Source organism: Zea mays, chromosome 10 (genome assembly GCF_902167145.1).
Source record: "Zea mays cultivar B73 chromosome 10, Zm-B73-REFERENCE-NAM-5.0, whole genome shotgun sequence".
Taxonomy (NCBI): Eukaryota; Viridiplantae; Streptophyta; class Magnoliopsida; order Poales; family Poaceae; genus Zea; species Zea mays.
Genome location: NC_050105.1, coordinates 68,855,515 through 68,883,015, shown reverse-complemented (window position 1 = coordinate 68,883,015; position 27,501 = coordinate 68,855,515). Strand labels below are relative to the sequence as shown.

The following is a 27,501-nucleotide window of genomic DNA, read 5'->3' as shown; positions in this document are numbered from 1 at the left end:
TCTGTATTTACTACAAGCACCATTATAGGATAATAGTGTTCTTCCATAGTCCCTTGCATCGGTTGGGCTTTAATTTCAATAGTCTTGCATCGGTTGGTATTTAATAGTCTTGCATCGGTTGGGCTTTTTCTGAAGCGCTAATAGTGTTCTTCCATAGTCCCTTGTCCTTATGTCCTTTGTGGAAGGTCAAGGATATTTTAGGTTCAAACCATGTATAATTTCATTTCTGCTCCAATTAGGTGGCTACAACTTACCTGCATAGACAAAATATAAGTATGTGCAATAATCTAGCTAGCAGAATCGATCTTCCCTACGCTATAGAGCATGTAAATTACTAATAATTTGTCTAACAAAAATTGACCCAATCCTAGAAATAGGGATGGCAAATAGTAGGACTAGAATTCAGCTGCAAAATGCCAGGGACCATATAAGTCAGGTAATAACTATCATGAAAGTGAAGCTATAAGTTTCTAGCTTCACACTATATAGCTGACCAGTGCATTTTGCTTGTTTAGTTCACTAGCATATTCATCCATTGAGGTGGTTCTTTTTTCCCTTTTCCTTTTGAGGAGCTGACTGCTTGTCCGAGAAAGTGTTTATTAGGATCGTTTTGCACTAGAAGGTTCAAATAATGTTTGGTTAAAAAATGACATTTGTTATAGGATAGAGGCTATAAATATATACTATTATATTAAGGCTGACTGCTATGCATGACTTGCTGGGTCTATTCATTGTCTAATCATAAATATGCATTTCTAACAATGTTATTGTTTTTGTGGCTTTTCTCTGATTTCTTAGGTTTCAAAAAAACAGTTTCTCCAATGTGGGCAATGACATTGCTTAGCTTGTATGTTAGAGTTCATGTCACCATATTAGGTAGCCATCTCTACTTGGATTTTGCCCAGTGTACAAATGGTGCACAGTTACAAGTACATCTATGCTCCAGCCTCCTCATTCTATGCTCAAGCATTTTCGTATGAATGGATTTCAAGCACTCTAGATGTTTTGATAATTAAAATTATGTTAGAACACTGACTTAACTTGGATTCAAGCTGCTTCCTGACATGGGAATGTCTCATTTCTTTTATAGGCAGAATCTGACGCCTTTAATGGAAATGGACACAAACCTTCGTTGCAATGGATGATTATCTTGTCACTGACAAAATCACTGCATTCATAGTGCAAATGCAACATGCAGCAACTGAAGTCCTTAAAGAGTAAATATATCTTCTTTTATCCATATGATACTCCTCTTCACCTCATTCATCATCGCCATGTTCATCTTCATCATCCTCTTGCTGACGGAGACCAAACATGTGTCCATCGAGGATATCTAGATGCTCTTTGACAGGCATTGAAACTGGAACCGCATCTTCTGTAGGGACACAAATTAAGGCAACCTCCACTAGCAGCAGGAGACGTCTAGAGCATGAACATGGTATGCAATGTGGTTTGATAAGTTTTCTACTCCTAAATATATATGATGATTACTACTAGATGAAGACGAATGTGGCGTGCTTCTTGATGCAGTCCAAATAGGCTCAGTTTAAGACGAAGTGCATAGTTTAGAGCGAAATAAGACTGACATATAACTAACACTACACATTATGACATGACTGCATCATGTCATACAAATACAATGTTATCATTTAGTTTCCAAAGAACGTTTCCATAAACCACCAATATTGTAGCTCCAATTCATAGATCAGTTCTATTGTAGTATATATTTAAAACAAGGACAGTTCTTCAACAGCAGATGATAACCATACCTTGACCTCACCATACAGCTTCCTCTCACAGAAATAGAGCTTCTCAGTGTTTCAAAAGTCTTTTACTCAAAAGTTGTTCCGATGGTGTTACCCTATTGTATCTTAGGTTACTATTGGATCTTTGCATTTCATTTCTAACATGTTCAAGCTAATGCCCATGCTTCTCCTCTTTCGGACATGGATATAGTCCTTTTCTCCCTTTATGTTTAAGCCTCTGCAACTTGGTCTGTTTGTGCCAAAAAACTTGGTCTATTTGTGCAAATAACTACATGTTTATAATGTCCCGCACTATTGTGTATTGTGGTCGACAATGCCTGCCCGCTTAGCCGCCACCGTAGCTTCATCAAGATCCTAGACCCCGACACCATGCTGCACTGATCTGAATTCTGTTTTTTTTGTGTGCTAATGTCCTATGTCCAAACCTTTATGTAATTTGGTCATCTGGTCTATTGTCACTATGTTCGCCCATTGGCATGTTAATAAACACTTTGTATCGTCTATTTATGGTATTATGCATCCTCTGGACATGTTGTTGTGCTGCCATAACATGATTAGTAAGTTTTACTTTTCCTTCTTCTTGCTTACGTGATCTTCTAATGATAGAAACTATATGCATCCTCACAGAATAGTTGGGTTGTATTATCCTGTGATCTAATATTAGATGAAGAGTTAAAAACCTACAAATGATGGTATATTGCCATGTAAGACCTATATGTTTGTGTATCTTTGTGTTATGCACTACATGTTTACTTGAAAAATGCGAGCATGATGATTCTTTCATAGTAGTGAGTGTGGGTGTTGTGAGGCATTCTATAAGGTGTAATTTTTTATAGAAAAACAGTTGTAATTAGGCAGAAGCACACATTTTGTTGAACTTACTAAAAGCACAATAAAAATCTTTAAAGAGGGGCTTTGTTATCCTTAAACGCAAGCAAGAGAAAACAAAAAAAAACAATATTGTCTCACAGAAATCAAGTGTAGCCGCCATGATATCCTTGTCATGTTATTTTTCCCTAAACTTGTTACCCATTTGAAAATTTGGTCATCACGTATGCATCTCTCTTTTTAGGTGGAGAGTGGTGGTTCTATATGCCTCTATCTACAAGGATGTCCCTATATTGGTTAACCATTCTGGTCGGTTTCATTTGGATAAAGGCATTGGAGAGTGCTAAGGGGACATGTCTAGCCTATATTGAGCGCTACGGTACATAAACCATATCTTCTGTCTATAATTTATTTACCTTTCATATAAATAAGTTCTTTTATTTATTTCAGCTTGCTCATCGTCATGTAGCTTCAATCCATCTATCATAGGTCTCCAGCAAGCAACTTCGTGATGATTTGATGACCATGCTCATTGTTGGTCATGAGACTTCTGCAGCAGTCTTGACATGGACATTTTATCTTCTATCCAAGGCATGCTATATTAGTATCCAAAGCTCGCTTTGTAGTAACTTATAATATCCAATGCAATGGTGGTCTTTTATATTGTCTTCGTAACTTACAAGTAGCTTAATATTTGTGTATTTGATCTGATTTCACCATCTTATAGTAGATGATGATGAGAAACCTCAGCATATAGACACACTTCCTAGATTAATATTGAATTTTATGGTTGGTTGTAGTAAATTTTTAAACCATAATTCCTGGACTTATCTTGATCGATAGTTGTGACTTTTAGAAGACACTAGATTGATTTTGGAATATGTAACAACAATGAATAGAGGATAAGTAGTCACTTTTAGACACGGTGTATGAAAAGTAATATGTTTGTGCTCAGGTACCTAAATTTAAGGCACCTGAATTTTAACAACTTCAAGGGGCATGGAATTCCAAAGCTCTTCCCAAGTACTTCCAAGTAAGTATTTTTTTCATTTTTAGTGTTGCCATTTTCTCTCATTGCTGCTTGAGTCACCTTTCCTTCCTCCCGAGACCCAGCTCATACCAGCTTTACATTACTGCAGTTTTTTCTTCATCGAATCCTCTTTGGGAGGCTTGGAAAGGTAATTTAGTACATAAATATTGTGCTTTTAAAATGATTGATTTATATTTCTGTTGTGGTTTTTTTAGACTTCAGTTAAGCATTTTATATGAGTCATTTAAAAGCTTAGTAAAAGCTTCCATAGGTTTAATCCTATGAAACAATATATTTTAGACTAGCATCTTACTTCCTTTGATAATTAAAACAGGGACAAAAAAATCCTGGTCTTCTCATCCTTCACAAAGTATAGACCAACTTTTGGGAAACCTTTTTGTTATAAATAAGGAATCATAGCCTATCCACACAGCTGGGAGTTCTTAGGCTTTTGAGATAGTAGAAATAATATAGGATACCTACCATAACTTCAGTTCAAGAAAATAAATAAGAGTGTGGTACAGTTCAATTGGTTGTTTCGTTCCCTAAATTAAAGACAACAGGATGTCTACTAGGTGGTGTTTATGTGGTAGGTTGTAGTACACATGATGAGTTAATTGACTGTATCATATCAGAATCTGATGGATTCGCTCTTCTCTTAAGTTTGATGTTTGCTATTAGTATTGAACATAGTTCTAATGTGCAAGTACTTCACCTGCATTGCACTCCTTTAGGCCCGTTTTTGGGAACACTGGGATGGTTATTGAGAATAGTCTAGAACCAAGGACACTTCAATTTTGAATGTATGTGTGAATTAGAAGTTCTATGGTAAGGTAGGCTACTGGCTATTGTGCTATATGTGTGCTAGTGTCTAAAACTAGGTCAACATGGTCTTGATTTTCTGCCTCTTTAGTGGTGGCATCTTTTGTGAATGGGATCAAATAATTTTGGTGTACTTTACATTCTTCTCTTAGTGCTCTATATGTTTTTCATTTCCTAATAAATATTATTGCCACAATGATTAGGATGCACTTGTCTCATTGACCGCAATTTACTTGCATTTTCATTGTGATTTGATTTTCTTGTTTGTTGATCGGTCTTCAAGGTATTAAACAAATTATGCTTTTTGCCAAAATGCTGATATATGTACATGTTAATGTGGTAGTCTAAAGCTGATGAAGTGTTGTTGCTTATGGCTTGTGTATGTGTTAATAAATGTCGAGATCTTAAAAAACAAGCTTTTAATGTGCTGAAATGTGTGATTTTGCACCAATTACCAATTGGGGAGGGCGTAAAGATACTGATAATGTTATCCATAACATCCTTTCGTGTGTTAGCTGTTAAGGCACTGCTTGTTTGCCTATAGGATTATATAATCTAGCTTATCTCTCCTAACAATTAAGAGCGTTGTGTAGACCGCCCTCGCCCCCGGAAACCCCGCGCCCGCGCCCGCCTCCACCCGCCCGCACGCCGGAAACCTCGCCGCAGGAAACCGCTGTCCCTACCACCCGCCCGCCCTACCGCCCGCCCGCAAATCCTTCCGCGAACCGCTCTACCACCCACTCCCACGCCACAATCCCACTGCGATCGCCGCAAAAGCCGCGAACCGCCCTACCAGCCGCCGCAATCCTGCCTCGTTTTCCTGCTACAGCTCCAACCTCCACGAAAGGACCTTGGGGACGGCGTCGGGCGCCGGTGGCAGGAAAGTTATTTTTGCATCTGTTCTATATCATTCCTTTTATTTTCGCTGCTTGATTGGAGCGTGTCTGTGTTCTTGTAGTTTATTTACAGAGTTTCTGCTGGGGTCCCCTGATAGGTTCAACACCGTTCGTCCGCTTGTTCTGTCACTAATGTCCATGCTGCTGCTCGTCCGCAGGTCCGTACTACTGGGTGAAGTGCAAGCCTGACGAGCCCATACCAGTTAGTCAGCCGAACCAAGGGAGCGTGCGAGGGAGGAAGGAGAAGAAGCGGATCAAGCAGCGCAAGGACTTTATCATGGTGAATGCCCTTTGCATTCTCTATAGTCGTTACTGTTATTAATATAATAAATATATTACTTGATTTACTGCTACGATATTCTGTTTTATGCTATGTAAGCCTAGCCTGATTTTCCTTTATGCTGGAAGGGGGATTTTTTTCACCAATAAAACCTTGAGAGTTGATAGGTAGATGTCGCCTAGCAGTCCCAAGTGTCACCATGAAACGGATCTACACAATAACTTTTTATGCCACCCAGTCAATTCCAGCGGTGCTCAGCAGAGTTTAAAATCAACCTTCTTTTGATTCACTATTTTACAATTTGTTCATTTTCCTGGACCCAAGCAAGTGAATGGCATAACCCAAGCCTGGCATAGAGATACATGAGTAAACTGAAGTATCAATCAAAGCAACTTAGTCGGTATGGCTGAGTAATGTTACCTGGATCTGAGCTCTGATGTATCGCCCTTAGTTTCTAATGAAACACTTAAAATGCATGTGTTACTTGAACAGGCTGAGAAGAAGAAGCGCAGAGCTCAGTATTCTGCTGCTGTTAAGAGAAAGGAGGCAGAACGAACAGAAAGGAAGATGGCTGCTGTGGCAAGAGAGCGGGCATGGGTAGCAAGGTTGATAGAGCTAAAACAACTTGAGGAAGAAATTAAAGCTGTAATGGCATAAGGGCCTGCTCTGGAAAATGGCAAGGCGTCTAACCTGTTTCTGCTGCTCTATTTTCTCCTCCTTTGTTCCTACATAGTTTAAATTGTCACGATTCTTGTGATGGAATGGAAGACCAGTACCACTTCTTTTAACAGTAATATCAAATGCTGGAACTGTTTTTTAATATAGACTCTCATTAGACCATGTTTGGAGTTTGTTTACTTTTGATGTAATTTAGAAAAGTGATGCGATGGTATCTGTGTGCTTGACATCTGAGATGGCTGTTGTCTGCAATATATAGTTTTGGTACACTTGTTCTATGATACATAATTTGTACTGTCAGTATTCAAGCAACTAATGCTGCATGCTTTTGTGGCTGTGCCTGATTAATTAAGCATATAATGTTGTATAGTATGTGTCGTTTATACAGGTCCATATATATATATATTGATATGCATTTGTCCATGCATGATGCTTATTTTACCTAAAATGGAAGAAGGGCCCAAGAAACCTGGCCTGTCCTTGAAGAAAATAATCATTTTTAAAATAAATGATTTGTATTGTTGGTGTGCTGCGCTCCATCGAGAACATCGAGTGAGGTGGTGTGCTGCTGCTCTAAAGAAGGGTGGAGAGGAAGTAGCGACAAGGTTGCCAAGACCACCTGGCGCGATGTCTCCTACCAGATCACCAAGATCAACATGTACAAGGTGGTCCAGTCTCGAGCCCTCTCCCTGCATGCTTCCATTGATTTTTTTATTTCATTCCAATCGATTTGTCGTGATATATGCAATGCAGGATGGTCGACATGTATAAGATATGCTTAAGGTGAGGTTGTAATTCAGGATGTGCATATATTTCTTGGGCTTGAATTTTTTTATTCTAAATAGATTATTTTTTATCCAATCCAAATTTCCAATGACTTGCCATATCATTAGCATCAGAGGCTCTGTAAAGCAGCTCTGTTGGGATTAACGGATTCACTGTCAAGGTCAAACATCACTATGATATTGCTGAGATGGTCCAATCAGTGACAATGCTGGTGGTATTGTTGAGATGGCTGGAATGAGCCACAAAATCTGAGAGAACTGATGCTCTTGGTGCTGCTGGCAACCCAACTGCTGCTATTAGAAAGGTAGAAATGCTTTTTATCCATTTGTTGGCTCAATTTGTTCATTTGTCACTGCCATCATTGGCACTATTGGCAGGGTATGTATTTCTTAATATTTTAACATATGAGAATGAACTAATGAAGTAGTAGTAGTAGTAGCAGCAGATAATATACAACAAAAGAACCATTGTACTCGTCTGGTAACCTAATTCATCTGTATCTCTATTTTGCATGAGGTTTGTTCATCCCTCATCAATGCTAATTTCATGCTTAAACATATTGCATCGTAGCTTAATAAGGGGGTGTGTGTGTGTATATAGGTATGCATTGCCCTTCTGTTCAACTTCTGGCATTTTAATAATGGTAGCATTTCTCTTCTGTTTAACTTCAATAGGATGTGCTTCTCCTAAATCAGAAAAAATAAGCGCATCCGAAGAAACCATTTCTGGTTCTCCTCACCTCCCAACCCTAGATAATGCCACTCATATACTCATTTTTGATACACTAATAACACCATATTTTCAGGTTTTGAACATGCGGGTTCCGAGAGAGTACTTGGAGATTGAATTCAAGATTCTGGAACCATTCTGTGAGTCTGATATTGAGAGGCTAATATATGGCACATTATAGGGAAACCTATAGCAGCTGACACGAGCAGAGTTAGGGGGGTTAAGTTTTAGGTTTTAGGTTGTTTATTTAGGGTACATAGAAGCAGAAAGGAAAAGGTTGATGCCTTTTACTTAGATGTCATTAATTTGGAGCACTCCTTTTCTTGCTCTATCCATTTTCTGTTTGTAATTTTCGTTGGGCTTCGGCAAAAAAACTAACAAACGAGTTGTGCTCCAACTTCTAATATCTGATTCAATGTGAAATGGAATTATTCCTTTTGTTTTGCTTGTATGCAGTTAGTGGCTTCTGATTGTAGAAATTGTCATTCTGTGTACTCAAATCACACCAAGCATTCCATGTATTTGAAGGAACGGGAGCTGGCTACCTCTTACAGAGAGACAAGCAGTAGGCGGTGGATTGCTGCTAGCAAGTTTTCTAAGTTCATGATGTCAGAGTATATTCCTTAAAAAGTGACTTACTCTGGCACGTACCTTACTATATCTTTTAAGATATGAAAACATCTACTTTTAGTGATGCTAACAAAAGTATAGAATAATAATTAGTATTTTTGCATATCAATGTATCTTATCATAATGATTCCATAGCAACAGACGAATATACACCTATATCTTTTAAGGTATGTAAACATCTACTTTTAGTGATACTAACAAAAATATAGAATAATAATTAGTATTTTTGTATATTAATGTATGGGTAGGATTACAAAGAAATTACGAAACCTTTTCCTATAATATTATAACACATTTGTACATGAGTTATCATGGTATTTTATCTTCCCGTTGCAACGCACGAGCATCCACCTAGTAATCTATTAAGAACCTAATGTGGGCATCTGGTGATACCAGGGCTTCACCCCTCCGTGCTACCACACCGTGCAAAAAATAATGTAAAGCGAGCACTCGAACCCACATACCCCTTGCTCCAAACATTTGGGGGTAACCACTAGACCACACATACCTTAGTGTTTATAAATATCACAATACCTATTTATCTATACTACTCTATTAAGAACCTAATGTGGGCACCTGGTGCTACCATAGCTTCACCCTCTACACTGACACTCTAAACCCGCCCCACGCACCTGGTTCTCCTGTCCCTCTCTCAGCTACTGCCATGTGACACGCTGACACTCTAGGCTGCACTCAAACCCACACCCCAACTTCGGAAATTTGGGGCTAACCACCGACCACATGTACCTTAGTGTTTAGAAATAAACAATAATTATATTTGAATAAATATCTTAATATCTATTTATATGATATACAAAAACCATAGCAAAGCACGAGTAGCTGGCTATATATATATATATATATATATATATATATATATATATATATATATATATATATATATATATATATATATATATATATATACTACTATATTAAGAGTGTAAGGGGTAGGCTGCCTCCACCTGGTTCTGCCTTCAGCCAATCTGCACCGTCGATCTGTCCCTGCTCAATCCTCACCCTCGAAGCAAAAGATAGTGGACACGATCGCCGTATGTCTTACTGTTTTGCACGATGGCCGCGATCCTCCCCCACGAGCCGCCGCGATGGCCGCGATCCTCACTCTCCCTCCCCCCACGATCTGCTCCCCCCATCTCAACAATCCCCGCCCCATCGCCGTGCGTCTCGGCTGTCATCTTCCCTACCGGAAGCAGCGGCTGGGGGCAAGATGGTGCGGTGGCTCACCTACCGGAAGCGGCACAGCTACGCCACCAAATCGAACCAGACCTGCGTCGTCAAGACACCTGGTAAGATCAGCGCACTCATCCCGCGTTGTTTCTGTTCGTGCAGGTTGTAGAGATAGGATTCTCGCTGATTTGTTCATGTTTTGGTTAGGAGTTAGATGGATCTGCCCTTGAGATCTAGGACCCTTTAGACCGGATATCGCACTGTTACCACTTAATCTCGTATATTCACTTAGTGTCGTTGTTGTGTTGCAGTTGATTAGGTGGGAAACTTGTGTACCAGTACACCAAGAAGCGAGCGAGCGGACCGAAGTGCCCGGTCACCGGGAAAAAGATCCAAGGAGTATGTGCTGCCCACCTTTCTATTTTATCCTCTCATTATTGCGTTAGGTCGTTGCATCATGCTCCATGCAGAGATTTCAACTTTAATGCTGCTTGATCAGCCTAGGCTAAGAGTTCGTGATGGAACATGTATTTAAACCACGACATTAGTATTTTGTGTAGCTTATGACTCATTCTTGTGAAGTGTCATTGCAAACTGGAGATTTAAGTGCACCTATTATTGTCGAATCATGTTGCGGGCTCTTGGTTGGAACAGTTTATTATCCTTAGATTTAAAAGAATGCTATAGGACCTTGGCAAACTGTATTTGTAGCTAATCCCTAACCTTTGTGTGTTTGTCGGAGCTGGTTAATTTGCATTTCAATCTATCTGTGTTACTGGTACTTATTATTCATCCTAGGGCAGTGTACACATCTGAGCACAATGTGCTGTGTTGTGCAAGTTTTGCTTGTGTTATAGGTCGTATCAAGTTGTCCTTTCTCTAGGCCTGCCTTCCTTTTTTGTTTTGAGTTTGTTGGCCAACAATTATATAGTTACAATTGACAAGCATATGTCTGAATTTTCCTGTGAAGATTTCAGCATTTTGTGTTGTTTGTCTAGAAATTATAACAAATCGGGATGCCAGAGAGACTGGTATTTGATGCCAATTACATGGAATTGTATATTTGCATTGTGTACTTTGTATTGATTTTGATTTTGATGTGTTTTTCTGGCCATGGTGCCTGTTCCTGTTATCAAGTGGCTATGATGCATGATTATCATCCCAGTTCATAACACGAACAGGTAAAATGCACCAAGTATCCCTACTGGTTGGTTTGCTGGTTTGTTGCTCCTACTTCAATAACTGACAGTGATTTCAGCTACATACCGACAGGGAATTGTTTTTTCATGTAGTACATGTTATTATGAAATGTTGGGACACGATTATTCCCTTTGGTGTTCCTGGTTGTTGAGATGTTCTCTGTTGATGTCTCTTCTATGCTTTCCCCTTAAAAACATGTTTTGTTGTAACTTCCAAATTGTCGTTACACATTCGAAACTGTGTACTGCCTGTTCTGTTCATATTAATGGACCTATGGTTACTGAGAAACATGACAAGCATATGTCTGAAACTTTCAGGCTGATTGCCTAATCTTCCCTACGAGGCCCTTTGCACTGAGATACCCCTTGTTCTATCAATCCAATCCCTCAACAACCATGCTGCTCCGCTCTCTCAGCAAATATGTCGCGCCTAGATGCTTAGCATTTTTATATGCTGTTTTCGTTCCACAACGGCTCCAATCCATCACTTGCGCGCACACAGCAAGCAACGTGGCTGCGATCATGAGCATGCAGCGGCGCGGAAGCCCAACGCTAAGGTCTCCTAGGACGGGCGGCGGCAGCCGCAAGAGATGCGCTTATTCTTTGATGGTTCTGCGACATGTCCATATCATCTCTGTTGCTTGGCGCTGACCCTGTCCCCATTCGGTTGTTGTTGGCAGGGACAAGAAAGCACTGGAGAAGAAGGTGGCCTAGAAGACGCTCCTCTGCTTGAAGCAACACTTGGAAATCTAGCACCAACATATTCAGAACATGTATTCTGTTGTGCTCCCCTTGCAATCTTTATTTTAATTGGTTGCATTTCCGTTTTTTATTCAATTCTAATTATTGATTGCATTACTGCTCAGGTGATAGATTAGAGCCTTGCATTACTGCTCTCAAGCCAATTAACATAAACAAACTGGTATATTCACATGTGGTTCAGGCAACCAATCTTTACTACTTATTAAGGCTCTAAGAGTAGCCTGCCTCAGCTCCGTTCTGCCATTCTGCAATCTCAACCGTCCAATGTCTCGTGAAGCCCTCCTTCGTCCGATGCGCCCGATCTCTCCCCCGACGCCCACCCGCCCACGATCCCCCATCTCCCACCAGTCGTCACCTCCGGCCTGCCCTACTTGCTCATCCCCCGATCGCCTCACCTCACCTCCGTCGCTGCCTTCGAGAACGAGGCGATCACCTCCGCGCTCTGTGCTTCCGGCACCAAGATCTGAGGAAGACCAGAGGCATAGGGCTGTGAACCTCGCCCTCGTCGCGCCGCAATGGAGCTGTTGACCAAGGCACCCGTGGTGGACTGCTCCGGGAAGATGCAGAAGCAGCGGCAACGAGAGTCCGTGCTGGACTCCCTCGTCGTGGGCGCGGGTGGATCCCCTACAGCCATGTCCCCGATTTCGCCCGCCGCCAACGCCGCCCCGGCCTCAATTCCACCGTCGCCAACCGTCTGATCCACCCCCCATCGCCGATGAACCGCTCGTCGCCTCCTCCGCCGTGGAGTTTAGGCGGGAGCAGGTTGCATCCCCCTCGGCCGGGCGTGCTGCTCGATCGATCTGGGAGGGGCTTTTTAGCACACCAAACCAGCTCAGTATTCAGAACTTATAGCTTACTGTCTGAAATCTTGATTTGTTTAAAGAGATGATTAACTCTATTTCTTTTTTACTTTTATTGGAAAAAGGAGATCTGATTTCACATATGATCAGCAGCAGCTGGAGAATACAGATGAGTTATCTTGGCTTCCTTCTTCAGATGCTGTTTATTCTTCTGATGTTGCTTTGCAACAAGGGTTTGACTCGTCTTATTCCGATTATGATATTCTGGATGATCTCTCAGCATTCCAATGTGTAGAAGATAAATCACTACCCTCGGTTGGTCCTTCATCGGATTTATGTGATAATCAATTCAATGATACCTATCTGTTCAGTGAGCAGAAGAATGTGAATGCATATGGTGAACAGGCAAGCTAATTGTTCCATTTTTTCCTTCTGTTTTAGTTGACTAAGTATTTATCTTCTACGTTCTTTAATTCTTGTGTCTCTTTTGTCCACAATAGATATACCAAGAGGATGGGATGGAGTTGTTGCCCACTGACCAGATATGCAGTGGACATGAAAACATTGATATTGTAATTTCCTAGGGCTATATGATCGTTGAAACGACACCGAACCATTGTATTTGATTCCTCAGGGACTTCCTATTAGTTTGGGTTTGGTTTTATGGCCTAAGCCCCTTAAATGGAATATATAGTTGATTTCAGGGTTCTATTACAGCTGACTGTAATGTTTAAACAGAGATGAAAATGTAGTTAAGTACAATCATGCTACTGTTTTTCTATTCCTGTTACTCCCTCTCTAAGTCGTTTAGCTTTTCTAGATGCAGCCATGCACTTAGATATATGTCATGCCTAGATACATAGTAAAAAAACATTATCTAGAAAATCCAAAATGACATAGTTTGGAATGGAGTAAATTTCCATATTTTTGTGCTCTAAGGCCTTTGTACAACTTTCTCTTGTGTAGTGTTGTATTGGGTTTATCACTGGAATGTTTGTTTCTGAGGATGATTAGTGCATAAGAGGTAGTGCCATAAGGATGGTAGATCACTATGCAATTGAATCTTATGTTCAATACCCGTGCGTTGCAACGGCACAATCATATTTAATGGTATTAACGGCTGAGCGGCACGTGAGAGTCGAGTAGCAAAACATAATCAGTCTCCTGTTCATGAGAACGATGTTCTGAGCCAAAATCATGATTTTAACAATTTGGAGCTACATCTAGGATGTCAATATCAAACCAAATTATATCACCAAATAATCAGGTTGCATCCCCCTCGACCGGGCGTGCTGCTCGATCGAACCGGGAGGGCCTTTTTAGCACACCAAACCAGCTCGGTTGCTTGCAGCAAATGATGGGTGCAGTCCTGCATGATCCAATGATGGATTGACTTGTTAACGATCTTTGAGGAATTCTCTCTGCTGGTTGACGTGGCGTCAGACTGTCAGAGATCGATCTGTCCTTCTTCCTTTCAAGGTAGGACCTCGTTGAAATACTAGAACCTTAACACTTCACTTTCTCAGGGGATTGAGATGCTGTCATTGGGATCATTTAAAACCGGAGCCATTCTCTCGGTAAGTGTTTTCTCAATGATTGCTTGATTTGGTCTGAACACTATATACTTATATTTTCTGCTATAACTTCTGAGAACACATCATAACTATTTCAATCACAAACCTGTCCTTATTTTATTATCTCTGTACTATCATAATCACCACTAAAACATTATAATATTATATCTATGGTTTATTACGGATCATCTGGTCTTAATATATCTTTACTTCATTTGTCTATGAAAGGAGCTATCTCTTATGCACTATAGGAAGTTAAAAGTATTGCTTGTTGTTTGTATGTGGATTTAAATGTGTACAATTTCATATTCTTGTCAGATTGTATTGGGCAACAAGTATTGCTTGATGTGGGGTTTTTTAGCATGCACTTTGTCATATACTTCCTTGGCGAGCTTTGAATTGTGATCATATTATATCATGAATATTATAATATGGAACCTGTGTCTCATGCATAATTGATTAATACTCCCTTCGTCCCAAAATAGTAGTCGTTTAGCTCTAGATTTTTATGTCCATATTCATATGGATAATTATGAACCTAGACATATATATAGAACACATACATTAATTATTGTATGAATCAAGTAAAAAGTAAAACAAATTTAATTTGGGACGGATGGAGTAGTTCTGAAGTAATTGGGGATGGGTCCTTGCACTTTGACTGCAGTATTGACTATTTCTGAAAATAATGTTACAACCATTTTATCAGTTATGGCTGAGTTGATTTCTTCTACTTGTTTCAACATTGTGCCAGTGAATCATTCTCTGTTCATTATTACATGCAATTGTCCTTTTCCATTTCCTGGGTGGACTTCTTGTGTATGACATTTTCTGGGTGTTCTTCATTCCAGTTATGGTCAGTGTGGCTAAATCTTTTGATGCTCCGATAAAGGTCAGCACTCTTTCATACTGAACCTTTTTTTGTTAATACCATTGTCAGTTACTCAGTTAGTTGGTTCCATTTTTCTCATCTTGATGCTTCAGTTGATTTGGCTTTGTTTGGTTATGTACAACTTCTGTTTCCTACTGCGGATGATGCACGGCCATTCTCCATGCTTGGCCTTGGTGACATTGTAATACCTGGTTAGTAATAAAATTTTCTTTCCTTGTGCTATGTTACATTCTGCTTTGCAGTGATGTAGATTTTGCCCCCTTATTGAACGGTAATATCAGCCCCTATAGGATTGTCAAGTGCCAACTTTGTTCTGCATGATTAGATTATCTGTACCAAGCTGCTATATATTGCAACATTATTAGAATGTCTATAAGGAGCATTTGCTGATATGCTGTATCAGTGGACCTCTTGCTTTTGTTGATTCATGGGGATTGACTGTAGTTGTGTTCTACTATATATATGCATCTTTGAATATGTCACTCTTTATTCTCACATATGTTTGGTTATGTACAGCTTTTGCGCAGCGAGGAGGTCGGCGCTGGGACTCAGATTCATGGTGCTCCTAATGCATGGAAGCAAAGTCTCCAGGCTGCAAAGTCTGCGAACTCAGGCCATGGGGGAAAAATCATACAAAATCCTCACAGCCACAGAGCATCACTAAATGGAGATGAGATGTCATGTAAGTAGAAAGGGTGCAGAATAGCAGCCTGTTAGCATTCATTTTGTTCAATGGAGAGCCTTCTCACGCCCAAACCTAGGGAACTTCTCTCGATGTTTCAACCTGTATACGTTGTGAATTCATGGTGTGATACATTAGGTACATAAGTTTTCATTGACCTTCTGTTGTGTTTTGTTTACTGCTTGTTTCAATCAGACTTGATTTTTCTATCTGAAACAAGAATTCTGGACAAGAAAACGTTCTTTAAGTCTGGTATTTTGTATTTATAGGTATAGGTACAATATTTCTAACATGTCTTGACCTTCTGGCAGGTATTTAAGAGTGGCCCTCTCTTCATGTCATCGAAAGGTAAAACTATTAGTGGCACACATTGTTTTTTTCCTTTGTTTCCAGACTGTAACAGTGTTACAACTACAATATTGTAGGAATTGGATGGAAATCATGGAAAAAACGTTGGTTCATCCTCACACGAACGTCACTGGTTTTCTTCAAGAGTGATCCTGTTAGTATCCCTGTTCTTTATTCACAATAACTACGCTCATTGTCAAATTTTCCCTTTAATTATAGTTTATGAGTTATGCCAGTAGCACTCAGTTTTGTTACCTTTGTGAGTGACAATTCTTGTCATTTTTAGAGTACATTACCACAGAGAAGTGGTAAAGTGAACCTTACATTGGGGGGGATTGACCTTAAATTACCACAGAGAAGTGGTGAAGTGAACCTTACATTCTGGGAGGTATGTATCTATTTAACAAATATTCTTTTGAATCTTGATTGGACATGCTTAATGTACTAAAGTTGTTTGTCGTTTGTGTATACCTCTCTCTCTAGACAGATAAATTACTGTTTGTTATCTTTTGTTGTATTTGGCACTCATTTGTGTGGCGGAACCGCCCGAATTATTCCAACTTAAGTGCCTAAGTCCCACCTTAAAGGCTAGACCACACTTAAATGGGAATAACCCGTCAATCCCTCGGATCTAGTCCGACGAGGCCACTGACAGGATCAAGTACCACAATCTCACTCGAAGGTGAGTCACAGAGCAAATACAATAAAGCATAAAACCATGTATGTAAGAGTATTAAAATTATTACATCACCATCGGAGTTTTGCAAAAGTAGTCATCATTGTTCGAAGTGCAGCGGAATGAAACTAACGATAAATAAACAGAGAGATGGGGAAGCCTGTCCCATCACTCCTCATGCTCCTCCTCAGCCGAGGCGGGGTCCCACTCGACAGTCCAACCCGGTGGTAAGGTGGACGGCCAAGTCACTCCAGCAACCATGTCCTCCAGAGAACCTATAAAAATTATGCCACAAGCAAGGCTGAGTATACTAATACTCAGCTAGACTTACCCGGTGTGAGGAGTCTACTCCTCTACCTCTAGACATGCAGCTGTTTGGCTGTGGGGTTTGGTTGCCAAAAGCACTAGCTGAGTTTCTAAATCAAGTCTTAACTTTGTCAAATTTAAGTGTGACTCTCTTAAGGCTAAATATGTACTATCTACTCATACATAGTAGCAAACGTTTTTAGCAATCAACATCTTGTATCAACTCATAATATTTCCACTTGTTACTCAATGCAGTACAATGGATCAAGCAGTCTCATTAGCTACGAGAAGCAGACGATTCGAATCGAGTTTTATCCTTGCAAGGTAAACCTAAACACACGACATGGCGAGGCACTCCGTCCCCACACATATCAACCGTCCCCATCGATTCCCTGGCAACAGATCAGGGCTCACCGCCTTGGCGTACAATGCCTCACTGACCCCGACTGCCGTCGTGCAGTGACCGCACTTGTACCCACCATAACCGGAATGGGAGACCACATCTCAGGTCGCGTGAGGGGTAAAGTCTGCGGGCAGGTTCACTCAGGTACTAGGCTTACCGATTTACCATATTTCTCGGTATGTGTTTAGTACGTTCAAACGCTTGACACAGGTATCCGCACGTTAATCCTTATTCCATTTTCCCATCTCGTAGACAACCCATCCCCATGGATTGCTGTCTACCACTAGTATCATAATGTTATGAAGGTGGGTACAACCAAATCCTGATCTTGCGCGAGTGCTAGAAAAATCACTCGTCTTCTACCGAGATCCTAATTAGATAAAGCAACTACTCGACCTATCATACTAGTATTCATCTCAAAAGGATTCCTGAGATCATGCAACTAGGGTTTCAAGCAATTCCTACACCTAAGTGCACAATCAATCCTACAATCATTAAGTGAAGTAAAATAGCATAAATAACAGGTTATGCATAAACCGGGGCTTGCCTTCCAAGGCTGTGGCAGGTAGATCCTCTGGTGCAGACTCGGTTGCTGGATCCGGGGCTACCTCCTGAGCAGCTCCTTGCTCCGGCACGAGGACGTACTCTCCGTCAGCAAGGTTACAGTCTATCGAATGCAATGAATACGTATGTCATGATTATGCAGGATTTAATAACATTATGCTGAGAGAAGAAAAATTAAGTTAATGAGCAATTTAGGGTTTCTGGGTCATACGTGGCTTTTAATGGTTTATGCTTATCATTTCTAGGTTTAGGTTTTGCTAGGGATAGGCATAGGGAATTGGTATTGCTTTTATATACTTCAGTGGGCAAGTTTACAAAGAGTTTTTAGGATGACACCTATCTCCTGTCATTCACTTTTCCCTTTCCTTCATTTTCTACTTATAGTTTCTAGTGTAGGTTTGAACTACGACAGTGGTTTAACATTTTCCAAAAATTCTGTAAAAATTACAGTGGATTGCCATTGGTCACTATAGCCCATTCTAGGAAATTGAGGTTCAAAATAAAAAGGCTAAGCTTTAGACAAAAATAACAAAGGTGGTGTAAAATGGGCCACTTTACACTACACCTCTCCATTAGAGTTGAGTTCCTTCCTAAGGGTTGTTTTTGTTGGGATCTAACAGTAATACTAAACCTCTGTGCCAAAATTCACAGAACGTTAATTGGTGATTATTTAGTTGTGATTTTCTAAAGTTTTAGGTCCAAAAGGTGCTTATAACTAACTTGTCATTTGAAAAATATCAAACAACAGATTTTGTATTTTTCTTATGTTTATAATAACAAAACATTAGTTATCCCAAGGGTTGGGGTGTTTTCATCTTAGGGTTATTTTTGTAGGGTTTTTCTAAGTTTTCCTTGTTTTCTTAAAATAAAAAGGGATCCTACTTATTTTATACTAAACAGGGTATGATAGATTTTTCCAGTGAACTTCATTGAATAAGTACCCTAACAAAAATAGAGGTGCCCTCTGGTTCATTATTTAAATCACATTTTCTATTTTTCTTAACCTTAAGCATATTGTAAAATAAGTGGTAAAAACTAACTTAATGGGGTGGCCAGAGAGGTTTAATATTTTTCAATAGGTCAGTAGGTAGATATAAACTTCTCCAAATTTTTCTAACCCTAGTCAAATAGTACAACTATTTTTCTTTCTATTATTGAGCTTTTGGCTAAAACTATAATTAAATCAGAACCTCAAGGTTTTTCATAGTACATAGGGGGTTTATATTTTTATTAAGTAGGTTACATTATTTAGAGTCTGACAAAATTTGTTTGACCAAATTTGGATGAACTAAACAGAAGTTATGGATTTTCAAAGTTTCTGCTCAATTTAAAAACAGATTTAATAAGAGTTTCCTGGAAAAACAGTTTACACCGAGGTCCCTGGGTTTAAACTAAATCAACCCGCACAGATCTACCCCTTGTGGCGGAACCGCCCGAATTATTCCAATTTAAGTGCCTAAGTCCCGCCTTAGAGGCTAGACCACACTTAAATAGGAATAACCCGTCAGTCCCTCGGATCTAGTCCGATAAAGCCACTTAACCAGGATCGAATACCACTAGCTCACACGAAGGTGAGGCACAGAGAAATACAATAAAACATAATACCACAAATTTAATAAGTATCATAGTGATTACATTATCGGAGTTTCAGAAATAATAACCATAAATTTTAATGCAGCGGAAATAACTAATGGAGAAAACCGAGTAACATGGCGAAGCCTGGCCACACTACTCCTCCTGGTCCTCTCCTGCGGAAGCAGTAACCCACTTGACCATCTATCCCGGTGGCAGGGATGGAGGCCAAGTCACACCAGCAACAAATCATCCTAAGAAGTACCTGCAAAAATTGTGCCACAAGCAAGGCTGAGTATACTAATACTCAGCTAGACTTACCCGGTGTGAGGAGTCTACTCCTCTACCTCTAGACATGCAGCTGTTTGGCTGAGGGGTTTGGTTTGCCAAAAGCACTAGCTGAGTCTAAAATCAAGTTTTAGCTTTTCAAGTTTTAGTGTGATCCTTTTTAAACTAGATGAGTACCTAGCTACTCATACATGATATCAAACATTTTTAAGCAATCAACATCTTTTTGCCAGTCACCTCATTTCCACTTATTACTCAATGCAGTACAATGGATCAAGCAGTCTCATTAGCTGCGAGAAGCAGACGATTCGAATCGAGTTTTTATCCTTGCAAGGTAAACCTAAACACACGACATGTAGGGGCACTCCGTCCCCACACACATCAACCGTCCCCATCGATTCCCCGTCAGCAGAGAGGGGCTCACCGCCTTGGCGTACAATGCCTCACTGACCCCGACTGGCCGTCGTGCAGTGACCGCACTTGTACCCACCATAACCGGAATGGGAGACCTCGTCTCAGGTCGCGTGAGGAGGGCAATCTGCTGCCAGGTTCAATCAGGTACTAGGCTTACCGATTTACCATATTTCTCGGCATGTGCTTAGTACGTTCAAACGCTTGACACAGGTATCCGCACGTTAATCCTTATTCCAATTTCATCTCGTAGACCACGCATCCCCATGGATCCGTGTCCACAGACCATCATTATTGTGTTATCAAAGTGGATACAATCAATTCCTGACCTCGCGCGAGTGCTAGAAAAATCACTCGACTTCTACCGAGATCCCTAATTATTAAAGCAGCTACTCGACCTAGCATACTAGTATTCACCTCAATAGGATTCCTGAGATCATGCAACTAGGGTTTCAGTCAACTCCTACACTTAAGTGCACAGTACAAGCCTACAAACATTAAGTGCAGTAAAATAGCATATATAAACGGTTATGCATAAACCGAGGCTTGCCTTTAATTTTTAACACTTAGATAGTGTTTGCTGGGGGGGAGGTACTCGCTTGGCGAGCATCCACTGGTTATGTCCATCCTTCCTTGGGTCGTCCACCGACTGCGTCTTGTGGTTGGCACCACATCGCTGGCTCGATCATCATCTCCCGGTCCTATATGAGGTGCAAGATGCATATGTATGAATATAATGAAATAGCACAAGATATTTTAAGTACCTGCTAGCGAATTAAACACCAAGTAGCGAGACATCCCAAGCAACCACACACATTAGCGTTAGCTCACTACCTATCATTGAGCGCACAACGCTAACACCACTAAAAGACGACAAACATTTCGTATACTTACGCAACACAAATACGACCCCCTAGGTACAAGCGTTTATTTAATTTGTTACGACTTTTCATTAGTTCTTCTATTTATCACACAAAAGTATCACAAACAAGTTTAACAGAGGACCGATGCATCCAAGTCGACGGACTCATCTATCACAATCAACTACAGCAAGCAAGCACCTTAATCATGGAACACATGTTAGTCTATGTTTAGCCATTACGAGTCTATGCCCGCTAAGTGCTAACTAAGCATTTTTAGCCCAACGGTGAACTCAATCATCAAATGGGCACTTGCAGATTTTTGGACAGCAATACAACAGTCGCTAGTTTTAACCATAACTCTTCAAATATTAATCCAAAAATAGCCAATTAAGACTTTCTGGAAAGTTTAGAAAGTGCTCTACAATTTTGGTATTTTCATCACAGCAGGATTAAACACTTAGCAAGGTCAAAACGTGCTAATACAACAACGCTGTCCAGATTTGGACAGATTCAGACTTGCAACTTCAAAAATTCACAACTGAAGATGCAGGCATCCAAACAAGGTGATCCTAGACTTTCTGGAAAGGTAATAAAATTGTCTACATATCATTTATAAACATCTCAAGGTGATTCCCTATTTAACTAAGGATAAACATCACTAAAAGACTCTGCTGTCCAGAACTGGACAGATTCAGTCTTCACACTTCAAACACATGTAACTTAATCTTCAGACCACCAAAAATAGTGATCTAAGACTTTTTAGAAATCTTGGAAAAAGTACTACATAACTTTTATAATCACCAAGAAGTGATTCCAGGTTTAATCAAATCAAACATTACAGTTTTCGAAATCTGTTCTGACAGAGGACAGAACACAGCAACCAGTTTGTAAAATTCATAACTCTTAAACTATCAGGCCTGTGTTTATGACATTTTAACACAAGCAAGATCAGAAAAGCATCTACAACTTTCTTATAATGACCATGAACAGATTGTAACATTAAATTAGGCAAACAATGCAGTTTCTGAAATCTGTACAGAATTTGGACAGATTCAGTCACTGAATTTGTAAAAATCCTAACTCCTAAACGATCAGACTTATGTCTGTCAAATTTTAACACCAGCAAGATAATAAAGTTATCTACCACTTTTCTATAGAACATATCTACAGAAAATACAATTTAGTTCATCAAACATACAACACGACAAAAACAGCGCGTGCAGCCCAAAACAGCAATCAATAAATTTCAGCTCCTATATAATTCAAGAATCGCCGCGTTCGAGAGACTTGAATTACTCTAACGCTTTACCATTTGTTAGAGTTAAATTAATCAAATGAGAACCAACAAGTCAACTTACCAATTTTTATCCGAGTTACTTTGTACGCTAGAATCACCACACACAATTTTTTACAAACACATCCACCACAATAATCGGACCCGGTACATGTACGTGTATCGACGCGCCCTTTATACTCTAGTTTGTATTTTAACTTAGACATCACTTGAGCACTACTAATTTTTACCCGCGATCATAACCATACACATTTAGACTACAATAAGTAATTTATCGTAACTACGAGCTTAACCTAAGCCATCGAACAATTTGGCTAACTAGAGCAACGACACGGTCCGCTCGACAGCGTGCACGTCGGCTTGCCTATTATTATCGCAGTCCGAGACACCACATCTATTTATATCACAATCACTTACGCCATCGACTCCTACTTAACATGAGTTGGCTAATGACGTGACTATTTCCCAATTATCAACCCACACCACCTTTCGCCATTTTTGGATAACTTGTGAGACATACAGCTAGTGTAATACATCTCAAGTTCATTCAACCCATCAGTAGAGCGCTAGCGCGTTTCAGAAAAAGTTCCTAAGACTACGACGACAATGCATCGATCTTATCATGCATATAAAAGCATCACAAGCATGTTCACGGAACCTATCGGTTAACTTGATCGACACATTACCCCTGTTCTTTGCCTTTCCAATTTTATCGCACAACAAGAATCATCCCCTTTTGCTCATGACACCAATAATACCTACTGACCTATGGTTTACCACCCGAGCACAGTTACACGCCGCACATTAGTTTCTAACATGATTCTCGCATAACTCGTAATTCAACTACTCGCTAGCCATAAATCACGCACGACCACTACCACATCGACCGGTTAATTTTTGTGGACACCGCCTAGCGTACCACCAGTATCCCGCATTTTGGCTCGACTTATAAACATAGAGGAAGTGATACACGACCAAACATTTATGTCGAGCACAATTATTCATGTCCACATTTATCGACTAGACAAGTGAACACTAATCGATTATTCGCACCTCTCGTCCTTAAACACAAATCACATGCCTCATAATTTATATCTTCGACCCACTCTATCCTACACCACGATGAATACATAAAATATATTTAACATAGACCAACTCATTAGCCGACTATGGAAATTACTAAGTATGTTTTACGCTTAATTTAATTTACCACAACTAACACACTACTTTATGACGAAGTGCTTTAGCAAACAATTAATACATCCGCGACCAATCCCGACGACGTACAAAAGAACTATCGCAGCCACATATACACTTATTGACATTCCAATCGCAAACACATCTACGCGTACCACTTTCTCCTCCATGAGTTTTAATTCGCATACAACATATTCACATACATGTATATATATATAGGACAATGACAAATGCGCAAGCAAGTCAGTCACATGGATTCAACCTGAACGAGTCGGGATTTAGCCGCATGAACTGTCCACATGGCTCGGTATTTCATCGAACGGGCAAGGCACGACGTCGACCACTAGCTGCGAAAACACACAATTTGTTGGCGGCAGTTCATCGAACATCACACACATTGGAAAATAAACATCGAGAACAGCGGGGGTTTCTCACCACGGGTTTCGACGGCGCGGTTGGGGGCTGCGCAAAACAGCGACCAACCGGTGAGCGTCGACGGTGCTGCAACAACACGCCTCCCTCGACATTTTGCCGAACACATGGCACGCGCGCAGCAGTGGCAGCGAGACGAAGTAGGGAAGGTGCTGGGGCTGTTGGGTGCCATCTCGAAGGGGCGTCGGGGAGGAGATAGCAGGGGAGGCGCTGCTCCACCCAAACCAGAGAGAGGGCGCGAGATCCGGTGTTTCCTGGCCGTGACAGGGAAGAGGAGGGAGGGGGCGAGCTCATGTGCTGCTGCATTGGAGAGGGAGGGAGCAGAGAGCTTGGGCGCCATAGCTGCTGGGCGAAGTTGTAGGTGGAGGCGCCATGGGAAACTTGAGCTCGAGCCATGGAGCAGGGAGATGCTGCTGCTCGCCCACAGGGAAGAAGGGGAGGGGCGCCAAGGCTGCTGGCCGAGCAGAGGCGTCGGGCCTAGGCGAGCTACTGCTTGCCGTGGGGTAGGGAAGGGCGCAGGCTTGAGGGCTCTTTTCTGGGCGCCATGGCTGAGAGGAAGCTCATGCGCGCAGCCGTGAGGAAGACAGGAACAGGGAGCACGGCTGGCGTTCAGCTTGGAGGAAGGAGCAGGGGAAAACGGAGAGGGCGCCGGCTTGCTGCTCGCCATGGAGGGGAGCACGACTCCCTGCTGCTGCGCGTGGAGGAAAAAGCCAGGGGGAGAAGAAGGCGTGGGGGAAGAAGAAGGCTGATGGCGGCTGGAAAAACAATAGGGGTGGGAATGCAAAATGACCAAGGGCAAGGGAGAGGGCTCCTATTTATAGAGGGGCACTAGGGCTAGGGTTTCCTTAGTGGGCTGGGCCGGGCTGGAATGGGCTTGGCCCAAAACATGAAATCGGGTCGCGCTAATTTATTTTTCCGAATAAAAATGTTCCCGCGGAATTCGTCTGTGTAAAAACAGAGCGAGCTGGAGTTCGGACGGACGAAAAATTGAGCGATTAATTCGGCCAAGAGTCTAATTTGATTTCGCTCGAGAATAATTACCTACGCGTGATTCGAAAATAAATCATCCTGAGATTTAATCGGTTTTGGATTTTTAGTCGGGGAAGGCGAATCGTGATATTTTTAAAATTGCTGTCGATACGGGGTTCTGAATTTGGTTCGGACATGAGATATTTGGCTGAGTCGAGTAAGAAATAATTAGAGGACGACGTACTGAGTATTCCGTGTGAGAGTACGGAGTCGGATTAATTTTTGGACATAGATCGAACATGGATCGAAGTTTCGAGGAATTAGATTCGGGCTCAGATCAGATAACAGTCGTCGAGAGTTCGATTTTAAAGAGCTTCAGATGAGATTTATAATTCGAGAATGATCTTCGAGTCTGCATTAGTTCCGAGAATTAAAAGTTTTAACACGCTCCAAAATTGGCTGTTTCTCGCGATCGATTAACTCTGAATTCGGTGAACTTCCAAGAGAAAGCCTGATAAACAGAGATAGACACGATCGGGAAATAGAATTTTTTTTTACCGAGCATCCGAGAGTAGGATTAATCTCCCGACATAACGCGAAATAGACACCTGGGGTGTCACAGCCTTCCCCCCTTAAACAGAATCTCGTCCCGAGATTCGAATGAGGATATTTAAGGGTGGAGAAGCATATAACTCCCAGACTGAAGATAGATGCAAATTCATGAGAGGGTATCTGACAAGATACTGAAGACAGATTTGGTTAGAATATCGCGACATATCGAGACAAAATGCAGCGATCATTCTGAGAGAATGTTCACAAAAGATAACACATCAGTATAATCTCGTAATGGATCACGACTATTAACCGCGATACCAGCGCGTACCGAGCAGCTCAACCATGTGTGCACCATAGTAGGCTCTCGGTTTCGTCGCGGCACCATCAGTCGTTAGTCATGACGTCATTACCAAACACAACCAATAAGAAATTTACATAGCACAGATAGATGGAGCCCATGAGAGTATGGCTCAGAAAATGTGACTAAAGTTGAAGCAAAGATTGTTGGCAGAAGAGCATCACATGAGAATTTTTATTTAACTCAGAGAACTATTTTATGATCAACATGTAGATTATCAGATCAGATATTAGCACGAGATTTGATATGAGGATGAACCGACCATGAGATCAAAATAGATTGTTGAGCTTTTAGAGACATGAGAGAACCAAGGACAACAGCGAAATCCATTAATCCACATGGATATGCCATTTAAAGATAAGGTTGGCAAAAACGATGTCATGATGCCTAGAGAAAGAGCATCAGAAATACTAGAAATGAGTGATTAGATTGATCGACATACGATACTTGAGAACGGGTTATAGGAGATAACCAGATAATAGGGCAGAATTATAGGGGATCCCGAGATTCGGATGATAAAGCCAACATGATTCACAAGAAAAAGGGTTACCAGATCTAGGCGAAAAGAGAGGTAGGCAAACAGGATCATCTAGGATGAGCACAAGAAAGTTTATGAAGATTCGAGACAGGATCTATGGAAAGAAATACGGCCTTGATAGGGTTTGCGCAACTAGACACCAAACAACAAATTCTTTTTGACACAACAAGTGCATAAGGAGACTTGGGTCGGTCTAGCGGTCAAGCTATGGGGGTCTATAAGCTGTGCAGGTGTAACTTCAAGGATAAAACACTCAAGGGCTAGAAAACACCAATCATAAGAATGAAAATTTTTTAAGAGGTTTCACTTGCTAAACTCAATGTTGTTTGGGTGGGGATCTTTTTATGAACAGAACAAGCAACAAAATGTTTTACAAAAAGGGTTGAATAATTACAATACTACCTAGATAGCAAGGCAAGAGAAACACATACCACGACCTAGTCAAGACTTACCAATCCGACACAAGGTAAAACATTTCTTATAGTTCCTAACATAGCAGTACATCACATTATTCATAAGTTATTATTGGAATAAAGGTGAGAGAAGCATGTTGAGGCACAAGAGACAATTATAATGCGACAATCATGATGCATGCTCATTCTAGTCGTCTTCTCAGACCTAACTAGTTTTTCGGGTGCTTCTACAGCATCCTTATTAATAATAGTAGTAGCCTTTATTGCCTATATAAATAGTCACCTAGCTACCCATCTATTTCCTAAGGCTTCACGTCCTAGGTCTATCCTTATCGTCCTGACGATCTATCCAACTTTGGTTTCTAAGCAAGTTTTACTTTAGAAAAGGTCGGTAATCATGACTTATTGACTTCTCTGTACTGGTATTCGCTCCGATACCAGCTGTGGCGGAACCGCCCGAATTATTCCAATTTAAGTGCCTAAGTCCCGCCTTAGAGGCTAGACCACACTTAAATAGGAATAACCCGTCAGTCCCTCGGATCTAGTCCGATAAAGCCACTTAACCAGGATCGAATACCACTAGCTCACACGAAGGTGAGGCACAGAGAAATACAATAAAACATAATACCACAAATTTAATAAGTATCATAGTGATTACATTATCGGAGTTTCAGAAATAATAACCATAAATTTTAATGCAGCGGAAATAACTAACGGAGAAAACCGAGTAACATGGCGAAGCCTGGCCACACTACTCCTCCTGGTCCTCTCC

At 40.9% G+C, this 27,501-nt stretch overlaps 1 protein-coding gene and 1 long non-coding RNA gene across 4 annotated transcripts; both read left to right on the top strand.

The window, feature by feature from the left end:
• Window positions 1-1,124: 1,124 nt before the first annotated feature.
• LOC103641175 (uncharacterized) lies at window positions 1,125-6,616 on the top strand. Of its 3 annotated transcripts, none has more exons than XM_020546100.3 (7): window positions 1,125-1,438; window positions 2,839-2,973; window positions 3,084-3,185; window positions 3,550-3,627; window positions 3,734-3,772; window positions 5,501-5,622; window positions 6,115-6,616. In XM_020546100.3, exons 4-7 carry the CDS (start codon window positions 3,594-3,596, stop codon window positions 6,277-6,279), a joined length of 360 nt encoding a protein of 119 aa, XP_020401689.1. In that variant the 5' UTR covers window positions 1,125-1,438; window positions 2,839-2,973; window positions 3,084-3,185; window positions 3,550-3,593; the 3' UTR covers window positions 6,280-6,616. The 3 variants fall into 3 exon arrangements, with proteins under 3 accessions (XP_020401689.1, XP_035819285.1, XP_035819286.1); XM_035963392.1 differs by having other exon boundaries at window positions 1,201-1,438; window positions 3,045-3,185; XM_035963393.1 differs by having other exon boundaries at window positions 1,225-1,438; window positions 3,064-3,185.
• Window positions 6,617-15,375: 8,759 nt separating this feature from the next.
• On the top strand, window positions 15,376-16,273 carry LOC109943055 (uncharacterized). The gene is made up of 3 exons (XR_002265669.2): window positions 15,376-15,890; window positions 15,968-16,044; window positions 16,177-16,273. It is a non-coding gene; the product is annotated as an uncharacterized lncRNA (long non-coding RNA).
• Window positions 16,274-27,501: the final 11,228 nt, after the last annotated feature.

What these genes read in the sequence shown, in the direction of transcription:
- LOC103641175 (XM_020546100.3), top strand. Translation starts at nt 3,594, where the DNA reads ATGGAATTCCAAAGCTCTTCCCAAGTACTTCCAA. An exon ending in TCTTTGGGAGGCTTGGAAAG is followed by an intron (nt 3,773 to 5,500) that starts GTAATTTAGTAC and finishes GCTCGTCCGCAG; the next exon opens with GTCCGTACTACTGGGTGAAG. An exon ending in AGCGCAAGGACTTTATCATG is followed by an intron (nt 5,623 to 6,114) that starts GTGAATGCCCTT and finishes TTACTTGAACAG; the next exon opens with GCTGAGAAGAAGAAGCGCAG.